General features: G+C 41.5%; 2 protein-coding genes and 1 long non-coding RNA gene across 5 annotated transcripts in view; 2 read left to right on the top strand and 1 right to left on the bottom strand.

The window, feature by feature from the left end:
* Window positions 1–1,359, top strand: part of SLC27A6 (solute carrier family 27 member 6) — a 39,706-nt gene extending 38,347 nt beyond the window's left edge. For 2 of the 3 annotated variants that reach the window (XM_083404032.1, XM_083404033.1), the window contains exon 11: window positions 69–1,359. The gene's annotated coding sequence lies outside the window, so the exon portion shown is untranslated. The remainder of the gene's footprint in view (window positions 1–68) is intronic. The other variant, XM_083404034.1, reaches the window with a different exon arrangement.
* The window catches only part of LOC310660206, a 109,932-nt gene continuing 86,827 nt past the window's right edge, over window positions 254–23,358 (bottom strand). Inside the window, exon 2 of the long non-coding RNA XR_014503306.1 lies at window positions 254–355. This is a non-coding gene — a long non-coding RNA (uncharacterized lncRNA). The remainder of the gene's footprint in view (window positions 356–23,358) is intronic.
* ISOC1 (isochorismatase domain containing 1) lies at window positions 9,075–18,781 on the top strand. Its single transcript, XM_083404312.1, has 5 exons — window positions 9,075–9,961; window positions 13,997–14,116; window positions 14,258–14,461; window positions 14,818–14,934; window positions 17,371–18,781. The coding sequence occupies exons 1-5, from the start codon at window positions 9,518–9,520 to the stop codon at window positions 17,515–17,517; spliced, it is 1,032 nt and encodes a 343-aa protein (XP_083260438.1). The 5' UTR covers window positions 9,075–9,517; the 3' UTR covers window positions 17,518–18,781.

Genomic DNA, 23,358 nt, shown 5'->3' with positions numbered 1-23,358 from the left:
CAGGGGGTTGGACTCGATGGCCCTTGTGGTCTCCTCCAACTCTATGATTCTATGATTCTATGGTTCAGTCAGCCTGGTTATATAGAGCTCCAGTACAATGTAACTGTAACAATTTTCTAAAACTACCCAATCACTGAATGTCACTTTTGATTCCTTATTTGCATAACTATCTACAGTATCCCCCTGCTGGCCCAGGGTGAGAACTTCAGTACATAACAATGTGGTAGGCCGGGCTATATTTTTTTTTTTGGGGGGGGGGGAATGAATGAATTCCTATGCCCCACAAATAACCCAGAGATGCATTTTACATAAAAGCACACATTCTACTCATGTAAAAACACACTGATTCCCGGACCTTCCGCGGGCTGGATTGAGAAGGCGATTGGGCCGCATCTGACCCCCGGGCCTTAGGTTGCCTACCCCTGAACTAGGGCATGGATCCAAAGGATTTCTGTGTGAGGCCCTTCTGCCCACACAGCCTCCCTTTCTTGCTGCTAGCCATCCCCACCTGCCATATGCCATTCTGTTTCGGCTGTTTCCCCCCAGTCCTCAGGAGCAGAGATTCGGAGGATAGAGAGGGTTTAAGAGGAAAGGGCCTGTTGGGAACATCTAGCTTCATTCACAGAACGAAAATTAGGATCCAGGCCAAAATCCCTGAGTGCAGCATAGAACTAGCTATCACAGACAGTAAGAAGACACCCGTACACAAACTTCAGCACCTTTTAAAAAGAAGTACACTGCATTTCCCTTCCTACCATTCTACAGTGATTGCTTTGTAAGCTCTTCAGAGCACGAGAGGCAATAGAAACGCTTCGTACCCTTGGCCCAGTGCTGTTGAGTCAGAAGTGCCCATTAACTCCTTGTAAGTGATGAACAATGGATCTCCGAGATCTTAAACTAAAATAGCAATTCTGTAAATGCTGTTTTTCTTGACTTTATTAAAAGCAAGTTCCTTTCTCGTTTTACACACACATTAACTGGTGTTTTTTTTAATAAACAATAAAGGTAGAACATAAAGGAGTGGGAGCATAGCTCAGTTGTAGAGGTTTGTTTTTTTAAATAAAAAAATAAAGGTAGAACATAATGGAGTGGGAGCATAGCTCAGTTGTAGAGCACATGTTTTTCAGGCAGGAGGCCTGATGTTTATTCCCTGGCACCTCCGGTTAAAAGGATGATGTTTCCTGCTCTCTGCTTGAGAAAGGATGCTGTTGGTCAGAGTAGGTGGTATGGGACAAAGATGGACAAATGGTCCAGCTTAGTATGAGGCTTCCTGTGTTCCTGTGATTTTTTTTTATTATACAAAATGTATTAATAAGCTGCTTTCATAAATAATAAAGGACCAGAATTTTTAAAACGCAACGTATTTTTGTTTCAGTTTTAATCATGCACTTATGGTTGTTGTTGTTGTTGTTTAACTGTTGAGACGTGTCCGACTCTTCATGACCCCATGGATCAGAGCACACCAGGCACTCCTGTCTTCCACTGCCTCCCGCAGTTTGGTCAAACTCATGCTGGTAGCTTCGAGAACACTGTCCAACCATCTCGTCCTCTGTCGCCCCCTTCTCCTTGTGCCCTCAGTCTTTCCCAACATCAGGGTCTTTTCCAGGGAGTCTTCTCTTCTCATGAGGTGGCCAAAGTATTGGAGCCTCAGCTTCAGGATCTGTCCTTCCAGTGAGCACTCAGGACTGATTTCCTTAAGAATGGAGAGGTTTGATTTTCTTGAAGTCCATTGAGAGGAGCCTCCTCCAGCACCATAATTCAAAAGCATCAATTCTTCGGTGATCAGCCTTCTTTATGGTCCAGCTTTCACTTACGGTATGTTTACAATTTTGTGGCTCGGGAATATATGGGAAATTCCCACCAAATTCTGAGCAGAGAAACTTCCAGATTCGTTATGAGGAAAATATGCCCCTCTTTAATGATGTGCAAACTTTCCCTGAAATATCATGTTATGGAACAGCGGATCTGCTGGTTGGGAGAACTCTAGACTTTCAGTCAATAAAAGTGAGAGTCAAGTTATTATTGAATAATGACCGAGTCAAATAATAATACATTTCTACAAATAGTTTCTATTCTTAATGGGAATTCTATGTTATGCATATCAGCATACCAGTTTATATCTCCATGATGTGTTGTTTTATTCCCAAGGTAAGAAGAAAATACTTGTGGCACTATCTAGCCAAAGTTAAGAGTCGTGTTGACTCTAGTGGAAGAGAGTTAAGCATGGGACTTAAAAGTGCTTATGTTTGACTGGATCATGGCTACACTGTTTTATTTAAACAGTTACATCCTGCTGTTCATCTGCAGGCTGTTCAGTAGTTCTGTTTTAATGGATTTCCCCCATTCATTTCATTATGGCTATAAGGAAAAGCTAGAAGATAATCTCATTTCCATTTAGTACAAGTAAGAATTGTACAAATACAATGTGATCATCAGATATAAAGCACATTTGTAACAATCCCTTCTGTTAATGCTTTATTTTCTTCCTTTTTCCCCAGTTCCAATCTATTTATATAAATGTGTTTTTGTTAGGATTTCCATACTCTACAAAAATGGCAATGGGCCTGAATTAACTGTGTTGCTTTTTCAGTTTTAAGCAGTATGAAAGGGAAGACTCTTAACTGAATACAAGCTTAGCGCTCACATTCTAATCTTTCCCTTTGTTACTATACTACAATCCCCTCCCAAAAAATGAAATGATGAAACTTCTTTAGATCGATTCAAATGATAAGAAATGCAAAGTAGTTGAGGATGAATGAATCGAAACCCAAATAACTGCAGAAACAATCAGCGTGGTGGATCTTTATGTCTAACACTAAATAGGCAAGTTGTTTTAGAAGTACACCAATTGCATGCATGAGAGTTTTTTCTTTTTGCTAATGTGTTAGGCAGGAATATGTATTAAAAAGTAATTCAAGCTCAGGAGTCTGATATGAGCCAGCAACTCAGCTTTCTACACAAAATCCCTAAAGCAATTACCCTCCTGCTCCCAATTATAATTTATTTCTAGAGGCAAGAAGCCTACTGTCAAATTAAGAACTGTGCTTCCCTTTTCTATCTCCATGTTCAAAAAATAATAATACATTTTGCTTTTTGCCTAAAGTGATGCACAAAATTTAAAGATAAGGCCAGATTTAACAAAACACATTATTTCAGGAACAATTTTGATTTCTGTACCACTTCAGTCAAGTTAGAAACTACTATAGAGAGATTGTGCATGTTCCCTTGGTAAAGGCTGTTCCCCAATTGGAGTGCTTGCAGGCCAGTGTTTCCCAGTCATCGGTATTTATACTACATTTTTAAAGAATTGCGTGGAGAGAGTCTTTAAACCTCTTTTGTTGACCACCAGCATTACACTTTTAAAATTTCCATTTTTAAGTTCAGAATAGAGTAGTTGCTTTGGAAGACGACAATCAGGCATCCGAACAACATGACCAGTCCAACGAAGTTGATGTTGAAGAATCGTTGCTTCGACACTGGTTATCTTTCCTTCTTCCAGTACACTGTCATTAGTTTGCCTGTCTGTTTTTTTTTAATAATATTTATTAAAAGTTTTATAGTTACAAAAAGAAAGTATGAGAGAAAAAAACACCAGTAACTTTTTTTTAACAAACAATACATCAAAAATAGAAAGAAAAAACAGTACATCAAAACAACAAGAAAAAACAAAAACTTTTAAAAACACATCCAAATTCCATATCTTTATCTTTCATTCACTTATTTCCTCGACTTCCTCACACCTCCCTTTTCTGTATTCTAGTTCAAATTAGCTAATTCAGCAAATCTTTTCCCTCTTTCCCAATTTTTGTTCTATAATTTATCTTAACACAATCTAACTTTAAATTTTCCGCTTTAGCCCATTGACAATCAGTTTTTGCTTGATTCTTTATAACATTTCTACTAAAACCATATAACTTCATTCCAATATTCTTCTAACATTCATTAATTTTGCAATATTTCTGTAAAAATTTCCTGTCTTCCCAAGTGATGTGTAAATTGTTTTGGAGACACCGTTGATGGAATCTTTTGAGGAGTTGGAGATGGCGTTTATAAGTGGTCCATGTTTCACAAGCATACAGCAAGGTTGGTAGTACAATAGCTTTGTAAACAAGGATTTTGGGTTTCCCTGCGAATGTCGCAGTCCTCAAACACTTTGCACTTCAGTCACAGAGCTCAGGTGATGCTGGATTTCGGCATCACTGTTGGCCCTTGTGGGAAGATAACTGGGACCCTTTTCTGGCTGAGGAGCAAAGTAAAAATCCCTCCAATAAACAAGCTTCAGTTATTTGTTTATGGATTTTGAAACTGCATTTGAGGACAACACATTCACAGCAATCAGAAGTGGGTAGGTGGGTAGAGACATGGCAGAGCTACAGCTGCATCCAAAGGCTTTCCAACTTCGTTTTGAACCCCCTGCCCAGAAGCCAAGGAAGGGCTGAATGCGGTCAAAGTCCCATTTAATTCAGCCTTCTGGTCCCACAGTGGCCAATCACATGCATATAGGGAGCCTGCAAGAGGACCTGAGCGCAATAGTGCTTTTTTCACTTGTGATTCCTAGCAAAGTAGTACAGTCGTACCTTGGAAGTTGAACAGAATCTGTTCCGGAAGTCCATTCAACTTCCAAAACATTCAGAAACCAAAGTGCGGCTTCTGATTGGCTGCAGGAAGTTCCTGCCAGGCAATCGGAAGCCATGGAAGCCCCATCGGACATTCGGCTTCCAAAAATAGTTCACAAACTGGAACAGTCACTTCTGGGTTTGCGGCCTTCGAGAGCCAAAACGTTTGAGAACGAAGCTGTTTGAAAATCAAGGTACGACTGTATTCAGGAGCATTCTGCCAACAGTAGATGGGGGAATGAAGGGGTATTGGACTCAAGAGATATCAACATGTTTTGTTTCAGGGCCTGCTGCTAGTAGAAACCACCAGTGGTAGATCTACACCCACTAAGCTTTCCATAGGTGTACTGAGATCCGCCACAGATCTGCCTTCCCAGCAGCACTTTTCTCTGCTAGCAAAGGAATACTTCCACACCATCCAAATCTCCAGCCAGTGGCTCTGCAAGTTCAGATTGAACTCCCAAGGTGGTATACAATGCAAAGTAATGAATGCAGTAATCAATTAAACAAAATGTATAGACTCTACCAAGGCCCAGCTGCCACATCTTGGGACACAGAAGGCAATGTTAATTTTAAGAACCTAATGGCGCTCCCATCACAATAATATACCTACCTGGATGAAGAGGATAATACAGCTGTGGTCTCATAATAAAAGCTGGTAATACAGTGGCTGAAATTAATGAGGAAAAGTTTGCAGAAGTACCATTCAGTGGAAAGTATGTAGAACAAGTTGACAAGTTCACACGGTTTAAAAAGTTCAGTGGAGCTAGCAGGGCCAATGTAAGGTAACTTACAGGCTTGAAACAGATACAATACATAGAATATACAATAATTGGGGAAATAAGCTCGACAGCAGTCACTGCTTTGTCTATCATTCAAAATTCAGGACACTAAAGAAACTGGGTGGAAGAAAATCTTGTTGAGCAGAGCTTAGCTTGTTGAGGAAGCTCTTGACAGGTCTCCAGAGACTGTAGACAAAATGAGGATATCAATTCAGACCTTGGCTGACATTGAATGATGGAAGGAAGAAGAGTAGGTCACAGTGGTTCAGCATTACTAAAGCAGAAAATAGCAAATAACTCTGAATCTAGACATGAATGTGTGGAAGGAAGAAAAAAAGGAGGCAAGACTGTTTTTGAAAAGAATACCTCTGCAAGATTGCATAAGTTTTTCTTGGACAAAGGAACAAAATTTTGTCAGGGTTGCTTCTCACAAGACAGATAAGGGAAAACACATGTCCTGTGTGGACACCATCACATATGAAAGCAGGGGAGGGGGGAGAGAGATGTACCGTCACAGTATAATGTACATGTACTTTGCTATACAAAAAATATACTTGTAGGAGACTTACGTGTGTAAGTAAGATGTCAGACCAGACACCATGAAGCTAAGCTGGTTTAAACTCAATGGCTGCAATTTAACTGACTTGGGGAAAAGACTGATTAAAAAAGAAACTAAACTCTAGGAGGAAGGCGGGCTGGATAAAAATATTCTGCTGCAAAAAAATATTTAGTACATGTATTCAATAGACAAATAGAGAGAGATCAATTGAGATGAATGATGCAAGCAAGTGTTTTATCAAGAACAAACATATCCATGTGTGTGCTGCTATATCAGCATTTGCAGAGGAGCAAGTCTGTTTGGTCAAATAGGTACCCATGTTATTGAATTAATGCTGGGCAATGTCTGCAATCCCTTCTACCACCCACCTTGACCTGGAAATAGGGTGCTCAATAAGAGATAGGTATTCCCATATTAAACGCTTCTAGAACCACTATTTCTTGGACTTTTCTGGACTGGTTGACTATCTGTCCTAAATATTGTAGAGGCTCATTTGCTCCCAGTTCAACTGCTGTCAAAATCAAAAACATGAATCCCAATGGAACAGACAAAAGATTTGTTATGTATTGAAGTTCTCACCCTGGCCACCAGGAGTATTGTGTATGTAGTTTTCACTCAGGTCCACGTCAGTTATTTTAGGGGCGAAACCCTGGGTTGTTGTTGCTACATTGTTGACAGCTGGCTGCCTATAAAAGCAGGCCGGCTGAGCTGTTTGCTGTTCAGTTCTGTCCAGCTTACAAATAAAGAGCTGCTTTGGAAGAATCACTGTGTCATCTGCTATGTCTACCCACTATTCAACAAGATTCATCTCGTTCACCATCCTGTATCCCACATTTATTTCAGTTTTGTGGAAAGCTGTCCCCAGGGAACAGGGGAGGTCCCAATCTTGTGTGATGTATGAGTCATTGGTTATTAGCTCCAGGTAAGGTGATCCTGAGTTAAACATCCCTTGTGAAAATAGCACTGCACAAGTGCAAAGGGTGTCCTGGGCTAGCATGGATCGGATTATACTTCTTATTGCCACAGCCCTAGACTGCCTCTGCAGTACATTATGTTTAACCAAGTCCTTCTTGAGTCATTCCAGACTTCTTGTTGCACTGATACAATACATTGCATCCAATCCAAAATTTTAGCATCATAGCTAGAAAAGGGGGGGGGGGAGAGCAACAAAATACATTACACTATATTTGCAATTAGGAATTGCAATAGATGTACAATAAAACTGTAAAATGCTGGTCATTACTATGCCATCCTGAATGCTAAATTACTACAGTAGTCTTTAAAAGTAACACATGGCAAATTAAGACTGATTAAATCAAATGAGCTAAATAGGATTGACACTATCATATTTTAATTAAGGAACTGGAATTGATTCAAGTTGGTTAATGACTAGCTCATACAGCTGACCACTTCAGGAGCTTCTGTCACAACAGCATTAAATTATTGGCTGCAGTCATGAACTCAATCAGCATTAGGATAAGCCTTGTTGAGTAATTAAGCTGGCCACTGAAAAAAAATGGATGTATTTCAGACTCTGTGTCCCTATTTTCCAGGGATAGTCCAATTTACAGAAGCCACCCCAGTTTCTGATTTGTCCTCAGAATGTCCCGCTTTTCCTTAGGACGTCCCTATTTTCATCGGAGAAACGTTGAAGAGCATGGAATTATGTGGCCCACAAGCCAGGGAGATAAGTGACTAGATAACCTTTAGAAGACATCTGAACTGTATAGGGAAGTTTTAATGTTTAATGTTTTATTATGTTTTATGTATGTTGGAAGCCACCCAGAGTAGCTGGGGCAACCCAGTCAGATGGGCTAATAATAATAATAATAATAATGGAATCTGGACAGTGGTTTTCAACCAGTGTGCTGTGGCCCCCTGGGATGCCTTGAATTTTGGTCAGGGGTGCCACGGGCAACATTGGCCCCTGCCCCTCTTTCCTTCCCTCCCTCCTTTAATGCCCTCTTGCATCTCTGCCTCCCAAAGGCTTCCACAGCTGTTTATTACAGCAGCCCTGGCTACAAGCTCCCCAGGCGAATTGTGCCTCTGGGGCTGGCCAGGGGGTGCTTCCCAGGCCCCTGTGGGGCAGTGCGAGGCGGCACCTCTCTTTGGGGCAGGAAGGGCAGCTCAGAGACCAGGGGCGCTGGCAAGGGGTAGCATAACTGCCCCACAGGGATACCACAGAAAGAATGCAGTTGGTCAAGGGCAGGGCTGGATTTAGGTTTGATGAGGCCCTAAGCTACTGAAGGTAATGGGGCCCTTTATACAGGGTTAGTCCTTTAAAAGAGGCCCCGTGGATACAAAGTAAACATGTTCCACGGGGGCTCTTTTAAAAGACTCACCTTGTATATCCAGCTGTCCTTTGTCAACAACAAATTGCCTCTGTTTATTGTATTGAATATATGTGTTAAGTTGTGGGTGAACATATCAGACGACACAGTGATTCTTCAAACAGCTCTTGTTTATTCACAGGCCAGAACAGAACTGAACTGAAGGGTTCAGCCAGTCTACTTATATAGAGCCAGCCTACAACGCAACAGTAACCACTTTCTGTAACTATCCAATCACTGAACGTCACTTTCAATCCCTTATTTACATATGTGAACTTGAGTGTAAATTATCTACAGTATCCCCCTGCTGGCCCAGGGTGAGAACTTCAGTACATAACAATATGCTATATGGTAATTTATGGACCTATTAGGTATCTAAACCCATTTGCACATGCAGAATGTAGGCACCCTATATACAGAAATGAGCAAACAGTGATATTTTAGGGAGCAAGCTAGCAGGTGGGGCCCATTACTTCCATCACAGGAGCCCACACAACACAAAACACTATTGCTGCATGTAGGTTTTATTTTGTTTGGGTTTTTTTTATCTTACATTTTGGAAATGTGCATCCAGTTTTTCCCCTTTAATTTTTTGGGGGCCCCCAAAAGAGTGGGGCCCTAAGCTATAACTTGTTTAGATTATGGGTAAATCCGGCACTGGCAGGGGAGCCACGGACCCCAAAAGTCAAAAACCTCTGGAATAAGGCGTTCCTATTTTCATCAGGGAAATGCTGGAGGGATTGAAAACACTTGAGTGGCCAAAACCCCAAAGTGGCACAGCCTCCCTCTCTCTCTTTTTGGCGCGGGTGGTGCTGGCATCTGCTTGTCGTGGTACAATTGTTCGCCGGCAGATGGAAACCACAAGACCAGAGGAAACGAGGGAAGGGGCATTTCCACCCCATCCCGAATTTCCCCTCAGACTGCCAGGCGGCAGCAGCAGCCGCCGCCGCCATAGCCCTGCTTCCCCGCGGCCACCGCCTCTAAGCACCGTCACTGGCCACCTCAGATTCCCCCCCTCCCTCCACAGCGCAAGCCCGTATCCTTCCGCGCCAGCCAGCACAACGCGCGTGGATTGCGTGGGGGGCGAAGGAGACGACGGAGCGGCTCGTGGCGAGGCGATAACGGGGACGCGGCCTGAGGGCGGGCGCGGAAGGCTCGAGGGGAAGCGAAGCGCGGCGTCCACCTGCGCGCTCCGCCCCGGCCAGGCGAGCCGAGGCAGGGCTGGCTCCCATGGTGAGGAGGAGGAGGAGCAGGAGCCGCGATTGGGAGCCGCCGGCGCGCCCCGTCTGGCCGGGAGGCGGCACCGGCAGCGGCAGCAGGAGGAGGAGCAGCGGAGGCGCGGAACTGGAGCGGCTGCCCGCGAACATGGCGGCGGCGGAGCAGCAGCAGCAGCCCTTGGTGGAAGGCTCCACCGCCGCCGGCGGCTCGTCTCCCGGCTCGGTGCCGGTGCTGTTCTGCTTCTCGGTGTTCGCCAGGCCTTCGACGGTGCCGCACGGCTCGGGCTACGAGGTGCTGATCCAGAAGTTCCTGAGCCTCTACGGCGACCAGCTGGACATGCACCGCAAGTTCGTGGTGCAGCTCTTCTCCGACGAGTGGAGCCAGTACATCGACCTGCCCAAGGGCTTCCTGGTGGGCGAGCGCTGCAAAGTGCGCCTGGTGCCGCTGCAGATACAGGTGGGCGCAGGGGAGAGCCGGCAGGGGGACGAGCCTTGCGCACCCAGAGCCGTTTCTTTGCGCGGTGGGTGGGGGGCGCGGGGTGGGTCTCCCCTGCTCACGGAAAGGGGGAGATCCATTCGCCCCCACCATCCTCTCCCGTTTGGAGGAGGAGGAGGTGAACTCTCCCGGCTGGCAGCTTGCTGGTTCCCTGCCGCCCAAACACGCGGGACAAACTCCAGGTCTGCCTCCTGCCCAGAGAGAAAAGCATAAATCTCTCTCTCTCTCTCTCGCATTCCTTTTCTCTTATAAAAACAGCTGCCAGGTGCATGTCTGAAGTGGGTAGTGACATGGGCGTCGCAGAGGGGGGCAAGCTGCCCCATCCCCCAGATCAAGTAAAACAATAGAAATACTCAGTGCTTTTTTTCTTTTTAAAAATGTTTAGGAGTATTCTCATTTTCCTATTGATATTAAAAATACTGCCCCTCGTTGAGGCCAAACATAGATGCACAAAATGTTCAGGGGTCTGCGTACCCCCCCCCCGAGAAAAAAAGCACGGGAAATAACTAACTGACCCGTCACATTGGTCGTTCCCCCCCCCCCCGAACAAAAATCCTGGTTATGCCCATGTGTAGTGATCCTTACCGCCAACCTTGAAGGGTAGGCCAATGCTAGTATGGTGCTTGCAGAGCCTAAAAGTGTCCCTATTTTCCAGGGATGGTCCTGGATTTACAGAAGCCATCTCGGTTTCTGATTTGATCCCAGAAGGTCTCGCTTTTTCTTAGAACGTCCTATTTTCATTGGTGGGTATGGTAGGACACCCATATTTTAATCAGAGAAATGTTGGAGGGTATGGAGTTATGTGACCCCCGAGCCAAGGAGATAAGTAACTAGACAACCTTTAGAGGACATCTGAAGGCAGCCTCCTATAGGGAAGTTTTTAAAATGTTTGTTATACATAAGTTGGAAGCTGCCCAGAGTGGCTGGGGCAACCCAGTCAGATGGGTGGGGTATAAATATATTAATTATCATCATCATCATCATGGAATAGGACTTCCCTATTTTCATCAGAGAAATTTTGGTATGTGCTTGGGTAGCACAGGCAAAAAAGAGAGGAGGGCTTTCCTCCTAGAGGCATGTAAGGTGTTTGTGGCTCAGGTGAGATGTGAAGGGGGGCTCTGTTGCCATCAGGTAATCTGGTCCAAAGCATTTTTAATTTTAAGACCGCACCACCCAGTGATTTCAGTGGGGCTTGCTTCCATCTCCTCCTTTAAAATACTGGCCAGAGTAGCAAGAAATCCCCTGAAGATGGGAGGAGAAATCTGATTCTTCCCACCTCCAGAAGGCAGTAGAATGATGTTGGCAGGTGGAGCATGATTCTCCTGACATGTCTCAACTTCAGCTTACTCAATTTTGATGAGGGTAAGGGCTTCTCATCTAACCCCAACTGAGAATTGGGAGTGCCTTTCACCTCACCCATCTGATAAGCCAGGGACGAAGTGCCCTCCTACCCCAGAAAGCCAGAAATGGACTCAAAGGCAATACGAAGGAGAGCCTTCTTTTGGACTGATGTTATCCTGAAGCTGGCAAGGAAAGTATTCTCAGTCCAAAATTAAAGTAAGAGTTTGCAGATTAAGGAAAGGGCATTCGGTAATGCATTCAATTTGAACTAGGTATGTGAGACTAGTTATATAAAAAATCTATGCAAAGCATCCACTTGGAAACATAGCTGAGTGGAGAATACGTCTCTAAAAAGCAAGTGTGTAAGGGCATGTAACCTCAGGAGAATGCAGGGAACTTTCATCCACCGCCGCAGCATACAAGTACAAACTGTACATTCAGTAATGCCTCTTCATCAGTTAGGGAACATGTTTTGAGGAACAATAACAACCTGATCTTGTGCAGAGTCAGGCACCGTATTATTTAAAAAACAGACTAGTTTAACATATTGCTTCAGATCACTTGCACTTAACTACCCCACAAATTTGCTCATAATAGAGGTGCAAGCGCTCATTTCCTCTACTTGTCCCTACCCAATTTTGATCAGTACTTATGCATTCTCATCCTGTCACGGCTGCGAGCTTTAAGTCCCAGTAACAATCAATAGTGTGCTGCTGCTCATGAAAGGGAGTCTGAACTGAAAGATGCAGAACAGACTGGGTGTAGGAGACCATGCTAAACATTTGTTTTGGTTTGCTGTCCTTACCTTGATAGCACACATTAGCCCTGTTCAGACATCGCATTAAAACTGTAGTTTGAAGCAAGTTCTCAGAGTGCTCCGGCTGCTGCTCTGTCTGACTTGTCCTTTGACCTGAGGCTTGTAGTTTGTTTCTCTTCAGACAAATCACAAGGTTTGTTCTGGGCCTGTTGCTTATGGTTTGTTTGATGGAAATAAGCCACAAACCTGTGTTTTGACATCGCAAGAAGGCAGGCTGGCTTGCTTTGTCTGCAGTGCGATAGGAACAGGGGGAAGCAGTGTCAGGGACCCTTTGAGCAGCAGGCACCAGCTTGCTTCTCATTTATGTCAAACCATAGTCTCTTCTAAAGTTTAGCTAACTGTGATGTACAAACTGTGCCAGTGTGCACCAAAAGGGTACTTGGAAGGGGGTTACAAAGTTAAGCCACACTGCATTTAATGATGGTGAGTCAGCTCCAGCTTAAACTTTCATCTTTTAAGCGACTTTACGTATGCTTATCACGGACATAAAATAATTCCCAAGTAGTTGCTCACACTGTTGAAAAATTACGAGTGCAGTCCGGAGAGCCACTTCCACTAACATAAGGGAGGTGAGTTTTGATTTCTGCAGCCCCTGGGAAGGTGCAAGGGGCTGCAGTGAGAAGGAATAGCTGAGGACAATATTGCTCACAGTTCCCTGGATTCCATCCTATGTTTTAGAAACAAAAGAAGCTGTCTCAGACAATTGATTTACCTAGTTGGGTATTGACTAGCTGTAGATCTCCAGGGTTCGAGACAGGAGTCTTTCCAGAAACTGCTGAAGGTTGACCTTCCGCACACAAAACGTGAGTTCTGCTACCGAGCTGCAACCCTCCTCCTTAAATAGACATACATTAAAAAGTGTGAGTTGCAGAATTATGCATAGGGATTAATATGGTTGTATTAGTAAGGGACAGCAGAGGTTCTTCCCATATTCAGAGTGACATTAGTAAGGATAAAGACTCACAGTGCTTTAAAGGATGGTGAAGATGGTTTTAGAGTGCTGTCTCTGCTCTCCTTCAGTTCTGTGTCCTGTGCTAGCTTCGGGGAAATGAAAAACTTGTTATGTAGATTTTCGGAGAGAAGCCTTCTGCCAGTTTTTTGCATTTAAACTTCTTGTGATTTTTTGGGGGGGAGGGGGTACTTTCATTATGGTGAAGGGTCTGTGTCTGTGTCTCTGTGTGCTACTTCAAAAGAGCAACTTTAAGAAAGGGTTCAGTCTGCCTGAGGCAAAAGTGGTGGGTTGACACAGCTCCTTAGAATGGGGAACAATTTTCCAGTCTTAGTAGTCTGAATGTAAATAGTGAAGTTGGGATCACATAATAGGGGAAGAACCCACTGCGATTCACTTTAGAATGCTGTTTTTTTGCTTAGTTGTTCTTTAAATTAAGCTTTTAATTTATCAAGTATTTGCAATACGTCATGTTCGGTGTTGCTGTATTTACAAATCTCAATGTCGATGCCTGTTACCTTTATCTTGAAATGTGTTTAGATTGCACATGTCTTCAGGTGCTGGAAGACTGCATGTCAGGGCTATCTCAGCAGATAATGACTGGGATCCAAAGAATTGTGTAACCAGTTCAACACACTTCAAGGAGCTTTTGATTTTTCTTTTTCCTCTTGCTGTTACATCTTGGTTTTGAAACGGAGGATTTGTGAGTTGGCTGTATGACATGGGAGCATGCTGTTCAAAGAAAAAAAAGTCCAATATCCTGCTGGACACACCTAGCCCTTTGGGCTCACCTAAAGTGGGTATTTGGCTCCTAGCCAATGCAAAATCCCCCCCCCCCCTCAAATAGGACTTGCTTAACCTGTGATTTCTGATTTTTCCTTTATTTCAGTTAACTACATTGGGCAACCTCACACCTTCAAGCACTGTGTTTTTCTGTTGTGATATGCAAGAGAGATTTAGACCTGCTATCAAGTATTTTGGAGATATCATCAGCGTAGGACAACGATTAGTAAGTTTACCTGGTTTCTTAGTATAACATACCTGGTTTCTAATTTTATCAGCTGCTGCTGCTGTATAATTTTTATTGTTATGGACTATTTTATTGCTTAAATAAAAGTTTAATTCTTGTGTCGGCTTTTTCCATTTGCAGCTTCAAGGTGCACGAATTTTAGGAATCCCAGTTATTGTAACGGAGCAGTATCCTAAAGGTCTTGGAAGCACAGTGCAAGAAATAGATTTAACTGCAGCTAAACTTGTCTTACCAAAAACAAAGTTTTCTATGGTATTGCCTGAAGTTGAGTCTGCAATAGCAGAAATTCCTGGAGTTCGCAGTGTTGTTTTATTTGGGGTAGAAGTAAGTACTGCATTAATAACTTGCCTATAGACTTTCTGAAAAATTACTGTTATTTAGATAAAAGTGATGTTTTTGTATTTTTTAGTGTTATGGCAATAATCCTATAAAATATTTATATACATAGAGAAGAACAGATATATGAAAACCAATGTTATTCCATAATAGAACAAATAGGTTACATGCTATCTGTAAATACAGCTTGCTAAACTTGCTCTAATCACTTATATACACTTATATTCGGATCATTTTGTCTAACTGTCTGGAAAACAAATACACAAACAGCTAGCTTGTCCTGAAGTTGTTGATATTCTGTTTATGTGATAGTTGATGAAGTTAATTTTTGTTTTTTCTCCAAGACTCATGTCTGCATCCAACAGACAGCTCTGGAATTGGTAGGCAGAGGTCTCGAAGTTCACATTGTGGCCGATGCAACATCTTCAAGAAGTATGATGGACAGAATGTTTGCCCTAGAGGTAACTACTTTGAGATGGGGATGTATATGAGATTGATCTCTTTAATTGTTACAAGATGGGCATAACCACTAACTTTCTGATAGACTTTAGGATTCATACTACATGGAAGAGAAGTAGGAACCATATTGTAACCAAAAATGGTAGAAAATCCGATGAGATCCATATATCTTGCTTATTTTGTCCAAGTCATTCATTTTGGGGATATCTAGGAGTTGCTCTCTTTACCTGCATTCAGGAAACATGTAAAGTCTCTTTTATTTATCTAAGCTTTTGGCTGATCGTTTTGTACACTACTGTTTTTAACTACTAAGCTTTAATATTAAGACCGGAACAACAATGGAGAAAGCTCAATAAGAAATTGTTTTTGGAAGTTTGTGAGGGGAAGTCGATCAGCATCCATCAAGAATGGTTTTTGATTTAGGGAATTCTACCATAGCAGGATGGTTGGGTTATAATAGATGTGTTTTTCCAGACTTTCTGTCTCGACTGCCGATCTAATAGTGTTACTATAAAAATTCCTTTCTGTGCCACAACTGACTCATCCTTTGATTTTATCTAGCATTAAAATAATCAGCCCTCTCCGATTCTTCACTGTATCATCTCTAGAGTGCAATCCTATGCACAGTTAACGAGAAGTAATTCTGCTGTTTTCAGTGGGTTACTCAGACATAAGTATTCATTGGACTGCTGTCATAAAGTATTAATAAATACTTTTATGATTTTCTGTTTGGGTACAAAACATTCAACTGCTGTAATAAAGATCATTGGAACTAAATGTTATTACGACATGTTGTTTAACCATCTTACTGTTAGAACTGAACTGTCCAGCTATACCAAAAACAAAATACCAAACTCCCCCCCCCCAACTTTCCTTTCAATGAGAAAATTGTTGTTTCTCCATCATAAGCATTGCTCCCCCGACCACGTGACTAAGTTATGTCCATTAATTTTAAATAAGTCTACACTAAGTAATACTTATTTCTTATCCTCCCGCTTGCAGAGAGCAATTTTCATATGTGATGGCAAATGTTTCTGCCTAATTCTCAGTGCAAAGCGATTTGCCCTCAACTTTTCTAATACATACTGGACAACAGTCATGTTCTTATAGGGGATTTAGGACGATTTCTTATGGCCTTGTAAACCGGGCATATTCAAAGAAGATAATTCCCAACTTTGACTTCGTGTCATTATTCGTTTTAAATGTCACCTGGACCAAACATTTTTGAAGTTTGTATTTGCAACTTCCTTTGTTCTTTTAATTACTGCCTCATTTTCTGAATGAAAGCATTATTTAGTGCTTCCTCTTTTTTGCTTGTTCCTTGTGTGTGTTTTTGTGTTGATATTTGGAATGTTTAAGAGTTAGCAGTATCCAGGTATCACATCTGATTGAGCCATGAAAGATTATGCTGTAATAATAAAGAATGTTAGTTTTTAAGAAACCACAAGGCTTTCTTTTGCTGTTCCAGAGTAGCATAGCGTCTTTCTAGAAACTAGGCATTTTTTTATAATTTCTCACCCACTTCTTTACCACGACTACAGCCATTTGACAAACCTATCATGCTAAATCAAATCTTATTTTTCATTGGCAAAGGTGTGCATCTGATCTCAGTGTTTCCATCGAGAACTCTTTAATATATTATGCATATTTTTCTCCCACCAGCAGCTAAAATATCTTGATAGTCTCAGAAGTGTTACAGGACAAAAACAAATTGATATTAGGGAAATTGGTATTCCTCTAATAAGGATCTGCCAAATTTAATATGTTACATGGAATATGACCTCCTGCTGTTAAATCCTGTTTAATTTCACCAAGGACATAGGTAATTTTATATTACCAGTGCCCTTTTGCTAGAAAAATGCCTCCCTTGTTATCTTATAATGGCAATGGCGCCCACCTGAGAAATGCCGGAACTGAATTCTGGCAGGAAAAAAAGCCCTGTGTATTACTATTCCATATAAGTGATTTAAAGTCCTAGCCATTTGGATTTTTAATCCAGCCTACCTACATTGCAGTGAAAGAGAACAGAAGTTTACCCTCGCAAATGGTAATGGATGTTTCTCATGTTTTAAAATAACGAACTGTAATATATTGTGCCGAGAAATTTTATTTGTTTATTTATTGCTCAAGTATTTATTACCCTGTTGAATTCACCTTAACGCTGCCAGCGTTTCCAGCTGTGCAAAATTGCTTTCCATATACTCGGCAAAAAATTCCCCATTCTTTAAACATACGTTCTTCTTGCTCTCTTCTTCTGTACACTAGGCCAGCTAGTTTTGCGTATTCTATCATCTTAAATTGCCAATCCTCCTTACCTGGGACCTCCTCACCTGTGACAAGAAATTGCAGAGGCAGTGGTATTGTGGTTGAAAAGTTACTCACTAGGTACGCAGCATATACTCACCCCAGCTGTCTTCTTTTGCTCTCTTTTTTTTCAGCGTCTAGCTCGCACCGGGATTATCGTTACCACTAGTGAAGCTATATTGCTGCAGCTAATAGCCGACAAAGACCACCCCAAATTCAAAGAAATCCAGAACCTCATTAAGGCAAGTGCTCCGGAGTCAGGGCTCCTCTCCAAAGTGTAAAAGACGACGTTCTTGAAAGACCATTGGTAACGGAGAGTCAAAGATGTAAACTTTCTCACTCGCGTGCACACACACAGACACACACACACACACATACATCACCTGCAAATCGATGTTATTGTGCTTGCCTTAGCAGAATTTGTTTGGTTACGCTGTTCAGGTGCGAGTGTATTCTGTTAGTCACAGTCGTCCCAAGGCTCTGAGTACCATAGGATCGTTTTTGTTGTCAAACAAACTTTTAAAACAGAGGTGCCTGTTTGTCTCTACTGTACCCACTGATTGTAACACAGTTCGGAAAAGTGCATATTTTTGTGAAACCTCGATTGTGCAAACGTGCTTTGGAATTGTTTTACTTTTTGTACTAATAATACAATGACATAGATAAATGTGATACATGACGTTTTGCCATTCTACAAATAGAATCATATTTTAAATAAAATGAGATAGATATATATATACTTTGGGTGGGCGGGAATGGTGCTTTATAGTCAGAAGAACAAGCTAAGGGAACAGGCAATATAGATGTAGTACTTTAGAAGGTAACTTAGCAAAGCTGGTTCTTGATTATCCGAGACTTTATTACTAAATGGTGTTACAAAGTCCTTTCTAACTGGAAAAAAAAGTCTGCGGATTGATGTTCACTTTAAAATAAAGAGCAATTCTGTCAGCTTGTTAATGGGAGTAAGTGAGTGACAGATGACACTGAAGTGAGTGACGTTAATTCACTTGTAGACAGTTCAAAGTAAGATGCTCAAACTCTTCATTTCCAAGTACTAAAATAACTTTTTTTCTGGATGCGTTGGGGGATTTATTTTTAATCCCTGTATGCCTAGATTTAATGAACTCCATCTGGCTTCTGCATTAGTTCAAGCAAGCTTTGGGGTGGGGGGGAATCAGCTTCTTCAGTTTTATGCGGTATTCTGCAATATGGATGCTAAATAGGCTTTAAAAGGAGTCCGGTGTAATAGTATATTTTGAAAAAGACATCTATAATTTTATAGCTGGAAGTAAATTTGAATAACAGTGCCCTTAATACAGGCCAATTAATTCATGTTAGAACCGAGTTCAAATTGTTCTAGGATTTGTATCAAGTATGTTTGTGGCTTTATAGGAATATATTTTGCAATATGACAGTAATAATACCGATGTGTTTTTTTTAAAAAAAACAAAAACCATGCATTGATGGAAAGTTCTTAAATTTCCCACAAACATTGACTCTTAAAATGATCGTGGTATGTTCAAATAAATGCAGATGTTTACTGTGTCTTGTTGTGATATAAAACTTCAGTCTTCGTTCTACACTTACTTTTATTGTGTTTTCAAAAGTTATGTTCTGCCTGTGGAGGGAAGCGTGTGGATGAAAGCAATTTGTTTTTCATTTTCTGCAAAACAAAATGAAAACAACTTGTCACAGTTTAGAACAAGCACAAGATGTGACTGCAGACAAAAGACGAAAGAGTTGAAGAAATCACTGCCCCACATTAGTGACCTACTTTTTAATGTCTTATTATTAGTGCTTTCAAGCAGGGCAAAGTATAAAGGAACAGCTGTCAAAGAGCAGAAACAGCCCAATAACATCCGAACCAAACTGAAAACACATCTTAATATATTACACCATATACCAGATACATCTGTAGACATAAATTTGATTGTCTAGTTCAAATCAATCACTGGTGCAATTTATTGTTAGGTATGCCCTAGATATAGTGCTCATAACCTGCAGGAGTTTATATTCCATCCAACCAAACAACAGACACCTATGCCAAATCACATTTTTGCCTGTGAAAAGTTTCCTCAAGTGGTCTTCAATTCAGCAGGAATAGCTTTCGATTGAGAAACAGACACCATTGTGCTGCTGGATCAATATGCAGATAACTTTTGCATCCCTGCTCCACAAATCCCATTGCAAAAATTATCATAAGCATTCTGTGTCATCACGGGACTTAATGGCTCTGTGTGGGGAGACAGGAAGGTGGCAGTTTTTAGGCTATTTATATACAGTATAAATCTCTTCTTTCACTGCTGAGGAAAAGGGTTGTTGCTAACGGTTTTTTTGTGCATCTTAACTGTCGGCTTTACAATTCTGTAAGATTTCAAGCCATATTCATAAAAACCTTACAGAACGACAAAGCTGTTCCTTTCCTGGAATAAGGCATAAAACCATTGCAGAATGCAATCTCACAAATACAAAATTAATGTAGCCCATTAATACTTAAGCTCTATTTCACACCTTACCTCTGAATAGGAATATAATCATATGCATACTTACTCACAAATGATTCCCACTAGGTTCAATGATACTTAACAAGAAGGAATTTGTAGGAATGCCACTCGAAGCACAAGTGAAAATCAAGGTGAGCGGTTACCTGTTGCTTTGCATGTGAAATGGTTTACATTCTTCACCCTATTCAACAGGAGCAGTCGAGGTCACCTTTTCACACCTGTTAAGGATTTTTTTCCCCCTTGGTGAAGAAGTTGCCCAGGAAACTTGCATGTTATAACAAATAAGGTGATGGTTCTGTGCTGAACATCAGTACCAGTCCACGCTTAAGATATGCTCTCACACAGTGGTCTGTTGCTGTTAACTGGATATGCCACTCTAGATAAGAAAGGCTATTTTTAGAGCTAGAATATTCACACCTTGAGCTGTTAACTTGCATTTAAAATACCATTCCTAGCCAATTGGTTAATCAAAAGTATTCTAAAATTTCCAGACAAAGTTATTTTTATTTCCCTGAGACTTTTAAAAAAACCAAAACCTGGCAGGATTGTGTTTAACTGCCACTTTCATCCTGCTGTTTCTTGCTGTGTTTATATTTTATCTAGTGGTTTTTACTGTTGCTTTTAGCATATTTTTACAAGCCCTGGAAATGTTTTTTTTACGTTGAAGGGCAGAATCTGAATTCAGTCAGTAAATAAAACTGTCTTTCTTGAAAGCAAGGAAGATCCACTTTTTAATTTCAAAACTGCAATAATAATACCTTTTTATTTCTTTGGAAGTCGTCTGGTAGGACACAAAATTTCAGGTATGTGTATGTGTGTTAAAATGGTATACATACTTACTGGGTTGTATCCAACATTAGTCATACTCAGTGCAGACCCACTGAAATTAATAGACGTGACTGATTCACTAATTTTAGTAGGTTTACTTTGAGTAGAACTTAGTTGAAAACAACCCATTGACTTCAGCGGAATTTTCATCTTGATTTTAAAATATATTTACCTGGAAGCAGACTACATTGCTTGCCGTAGAACATTCTTCCAAATAAATGTGCAGAAGGCATTTAATTGGGCACAGGGTTGCAGTGTAAATGCTTATATCACATTTCCAAATCTCAGCAGGCATTGATTTTGTGCGTTTTTGTGGCCTTGATTGGTTGGTCAATGAGAATGTAACCAAAAAATGTGAAGTTGATCCATTTGCTGCAATCCACAGCCCACTTTGCTCCACAGTTCTGCTCCCGGAGGATGTGGACCAATGTAGGTTTGTGACTACTATACTGTATGCCATTCGCTGATCTGACATGATTCAGAGAAACAAAATGCACTTCTTCAGGTATCTGAAGAAGTGTGCATGCACACGAAAGCTCATACCAATAACAAACTTAGTTGGTCTCTAAGGTGCTACTGGAAGGAATTTTTTAATTTTGTTTCAACTACAGCAGACCAACACGGCTACCTACCTGTAACTATGATTCAGAGATTCAGTATATTGGTTTGGAATTTGCTTCCCACCTCTAAATTATAGATTAAATGCCATTGATTTACCTGAATTTGAGAGGCAGATTTACCTGAATTTGAGAGGCAGGTATCCTCACAAATTTACACACACACACACACACAGGAGCTGTTTTGAAGCAGCAAAATTCAGATAATAGGAAGTCAAGAAGTAGATTAAATTGGTATACAATGCAGTCAGAGGTGAAGGGAAGGGTAGATGCTACTGGCTGGTAGAGACACGTTTAAAGGTGGAAAAAGACTAGCAATCATGATGCCACGAAGGGAAGTAACACGAAGCGTATCAAAGACTGGTAGTGTTATGCCCCTGAAGTATTAAGCTTCTTTCTCAGTAAAACAGCAAGAGGCTGCAGCTGAAAAAGCTCAAAAGAGCAATTGTGTTGTTTGCTTCATTTTAATGAGGACTCGGGAGAATACTGTAAGTGCTTACAGACAAGTAGTGTATCTGTGCCTTTTAAAGACGCAAACCCAAACTGGACGGTAGACTGAGTAAATCCTTCACAGTGCAATTCTCCCTCTAGGTAATTGGCAGCAATGTGCAGTATTTGGGTTTCAGGAGATCAACGCAAGCCCATGTCCACAGCCTCCAAAGGCACTACACCACTGGCTTGTTTTCTTTGGCCACATTTTGCTAATTGTGTAGAAAACGAGAGCTGTTATCTTTAAACTAGATTGTTGCTACGGCTGTACTTGTAATTTATTATCTCATTAGTGGTGCTGCTGTTTCAATTTCTGGCGAGCAGTAACAATTACTTCTATTACTTATGAACATCTTAACAGATACAGGGATTTTTTGTGTGTGTTATTTAAAAATCCTCTATATGCGTGCAAGCATTTGTTTAGTTAACCATATGCTTTGCTCTGCTGTTCCTCCTAAAGGTAAGAATGGGACAGAAGATAGCTCTGTTGTCATGACGAGACTCAGGCAAAATGTTACCAGATTCAGGAACTGGACCAGAAACTCAAATACACAAGGCTTCATTTAATAGCGTCACTTGGTACCTTCATAGATAATTTATTACGGTCAAAGACCAGCTCACATAACACAATAAAAACAGCATTCATAAAGATAAAATATACAACCAGAGCAGATTGCAGCAATAGCTCATGAGTTAAAATTGAGATATATACATACACCCGTACAACTGAGATTTGGGCCACCATAAAAATTGACCCTGAGGCACCCCAAAGGGCGACTTCAGCATTTCCCAAGTAAGTATTTTATTCTAGAGGATGATCTGTGCCTACAAATCTGGGTGCAAAATCTGGCTACCAGCCAGGTCATCTTGTGATCTTTGCCTAAGAGGAGAGAACTAAGTTTAGAATTGTCAGAAAGATCGGCGAGCCTCTTCAGCTAAGGATCAGTGGTGTCTCTACGAATCTCAACATAAAAAGGACATCTAAAAATATATATGTTTGGGGCTTCCTATTTCCCCTAATGGGCAGACGCAAAGTCTCTGTGCATACGGGACTCTTCTATAGGAACCTTCCAGAACCAGTGAGGGCAAGGCCAAGCTTCTAGCAAGAGTGAAAGTCCTAGTGTTACTAGGTAAAATATGATCTGACTTGCAATGGTAGAGCGCATGCCCTGAATTCATAAGGTCTCTGGTTCAATGCCTGATGTCTCTGGTGAAAAGGAGCAGGTAATGGGAAAAAATCTGCTTCAGACCCTAAGTGGGATCGATATACAAATACCGTATTTTCCTGTGTATAAGACTAGGTTTTCTCTCTCTAAAAAATAATGTCAAAAATTAGGGGGCATCTTATACTCTGGGCCATCTCCCCCCCCCCCATTTTCTTAAATCTTAACCCCTCCCCCCAAATAGGGGGCGTCTTATACATGGGGGCGTCTTATAGATGGAAAAATACGGTAGTTTGACCTGTGTTCTCCCAGTGTTCAGGTGGTGGGGCTGAGCAGCATTAGGCATGATTATTTGTTTTGTGGGAATCCTAATGTAACTATAGTCTTGCATTAAAACACATCATCCGAGGGATAGCTCAGTTGCTAAAGCATGAGACTCTTAATTTTGGGGTCGTGGGTTCAAGCACCACGTTGGTCAGAGGAGTCCTGCATTGCAGAGGGTTGGACCAAATGACCCTTTC

The sequence above is a fragment of the Podarcis tiliguerta genome, assembly GCF_965153285.1.
Source record: "Podarcis tiliguerta genome assembly, chromosome: 11".
Lineage (NCBI taxonomy): Eukaryota > Metazoa > Chordata > Lepidosauria > Squamata > Lacertidae > Podarcis > Podarcis tiliguerta.
Note: the sequence above shows the minus strand (reverse complement) of the source record. Positions and strands in the feature narration are given on the sequence as shown.

What these genes read in the sequence shown, in the direction of transcription:
- ISOC1 (XM_083404312.1), top strand. Translation starts at nt 9,518, where the DNA reads ATGGTGAGGAGGAGGAGGAGCAGGAGCCGCGATTGGGAGCCGCCGGCG. An exon ending in TGGTGCCGCTGCAGATACAG is followed by an intron (nt 9,962 to 13,996) that starts GTGGGCGCAGGG and finishes CCTTTATTTCAG; the next exon opens with TTAACTACATTGGGCAACCT. An exon ending in ACAGAATGTTTGCCCTAGAG is followed by an intron (nt 14,935 to 17,370) that starts GTAACTACTTTG and finishes CTTTTTTTTCAG; the next exon opens with CGTCTAGCTCGCACCGGGAT.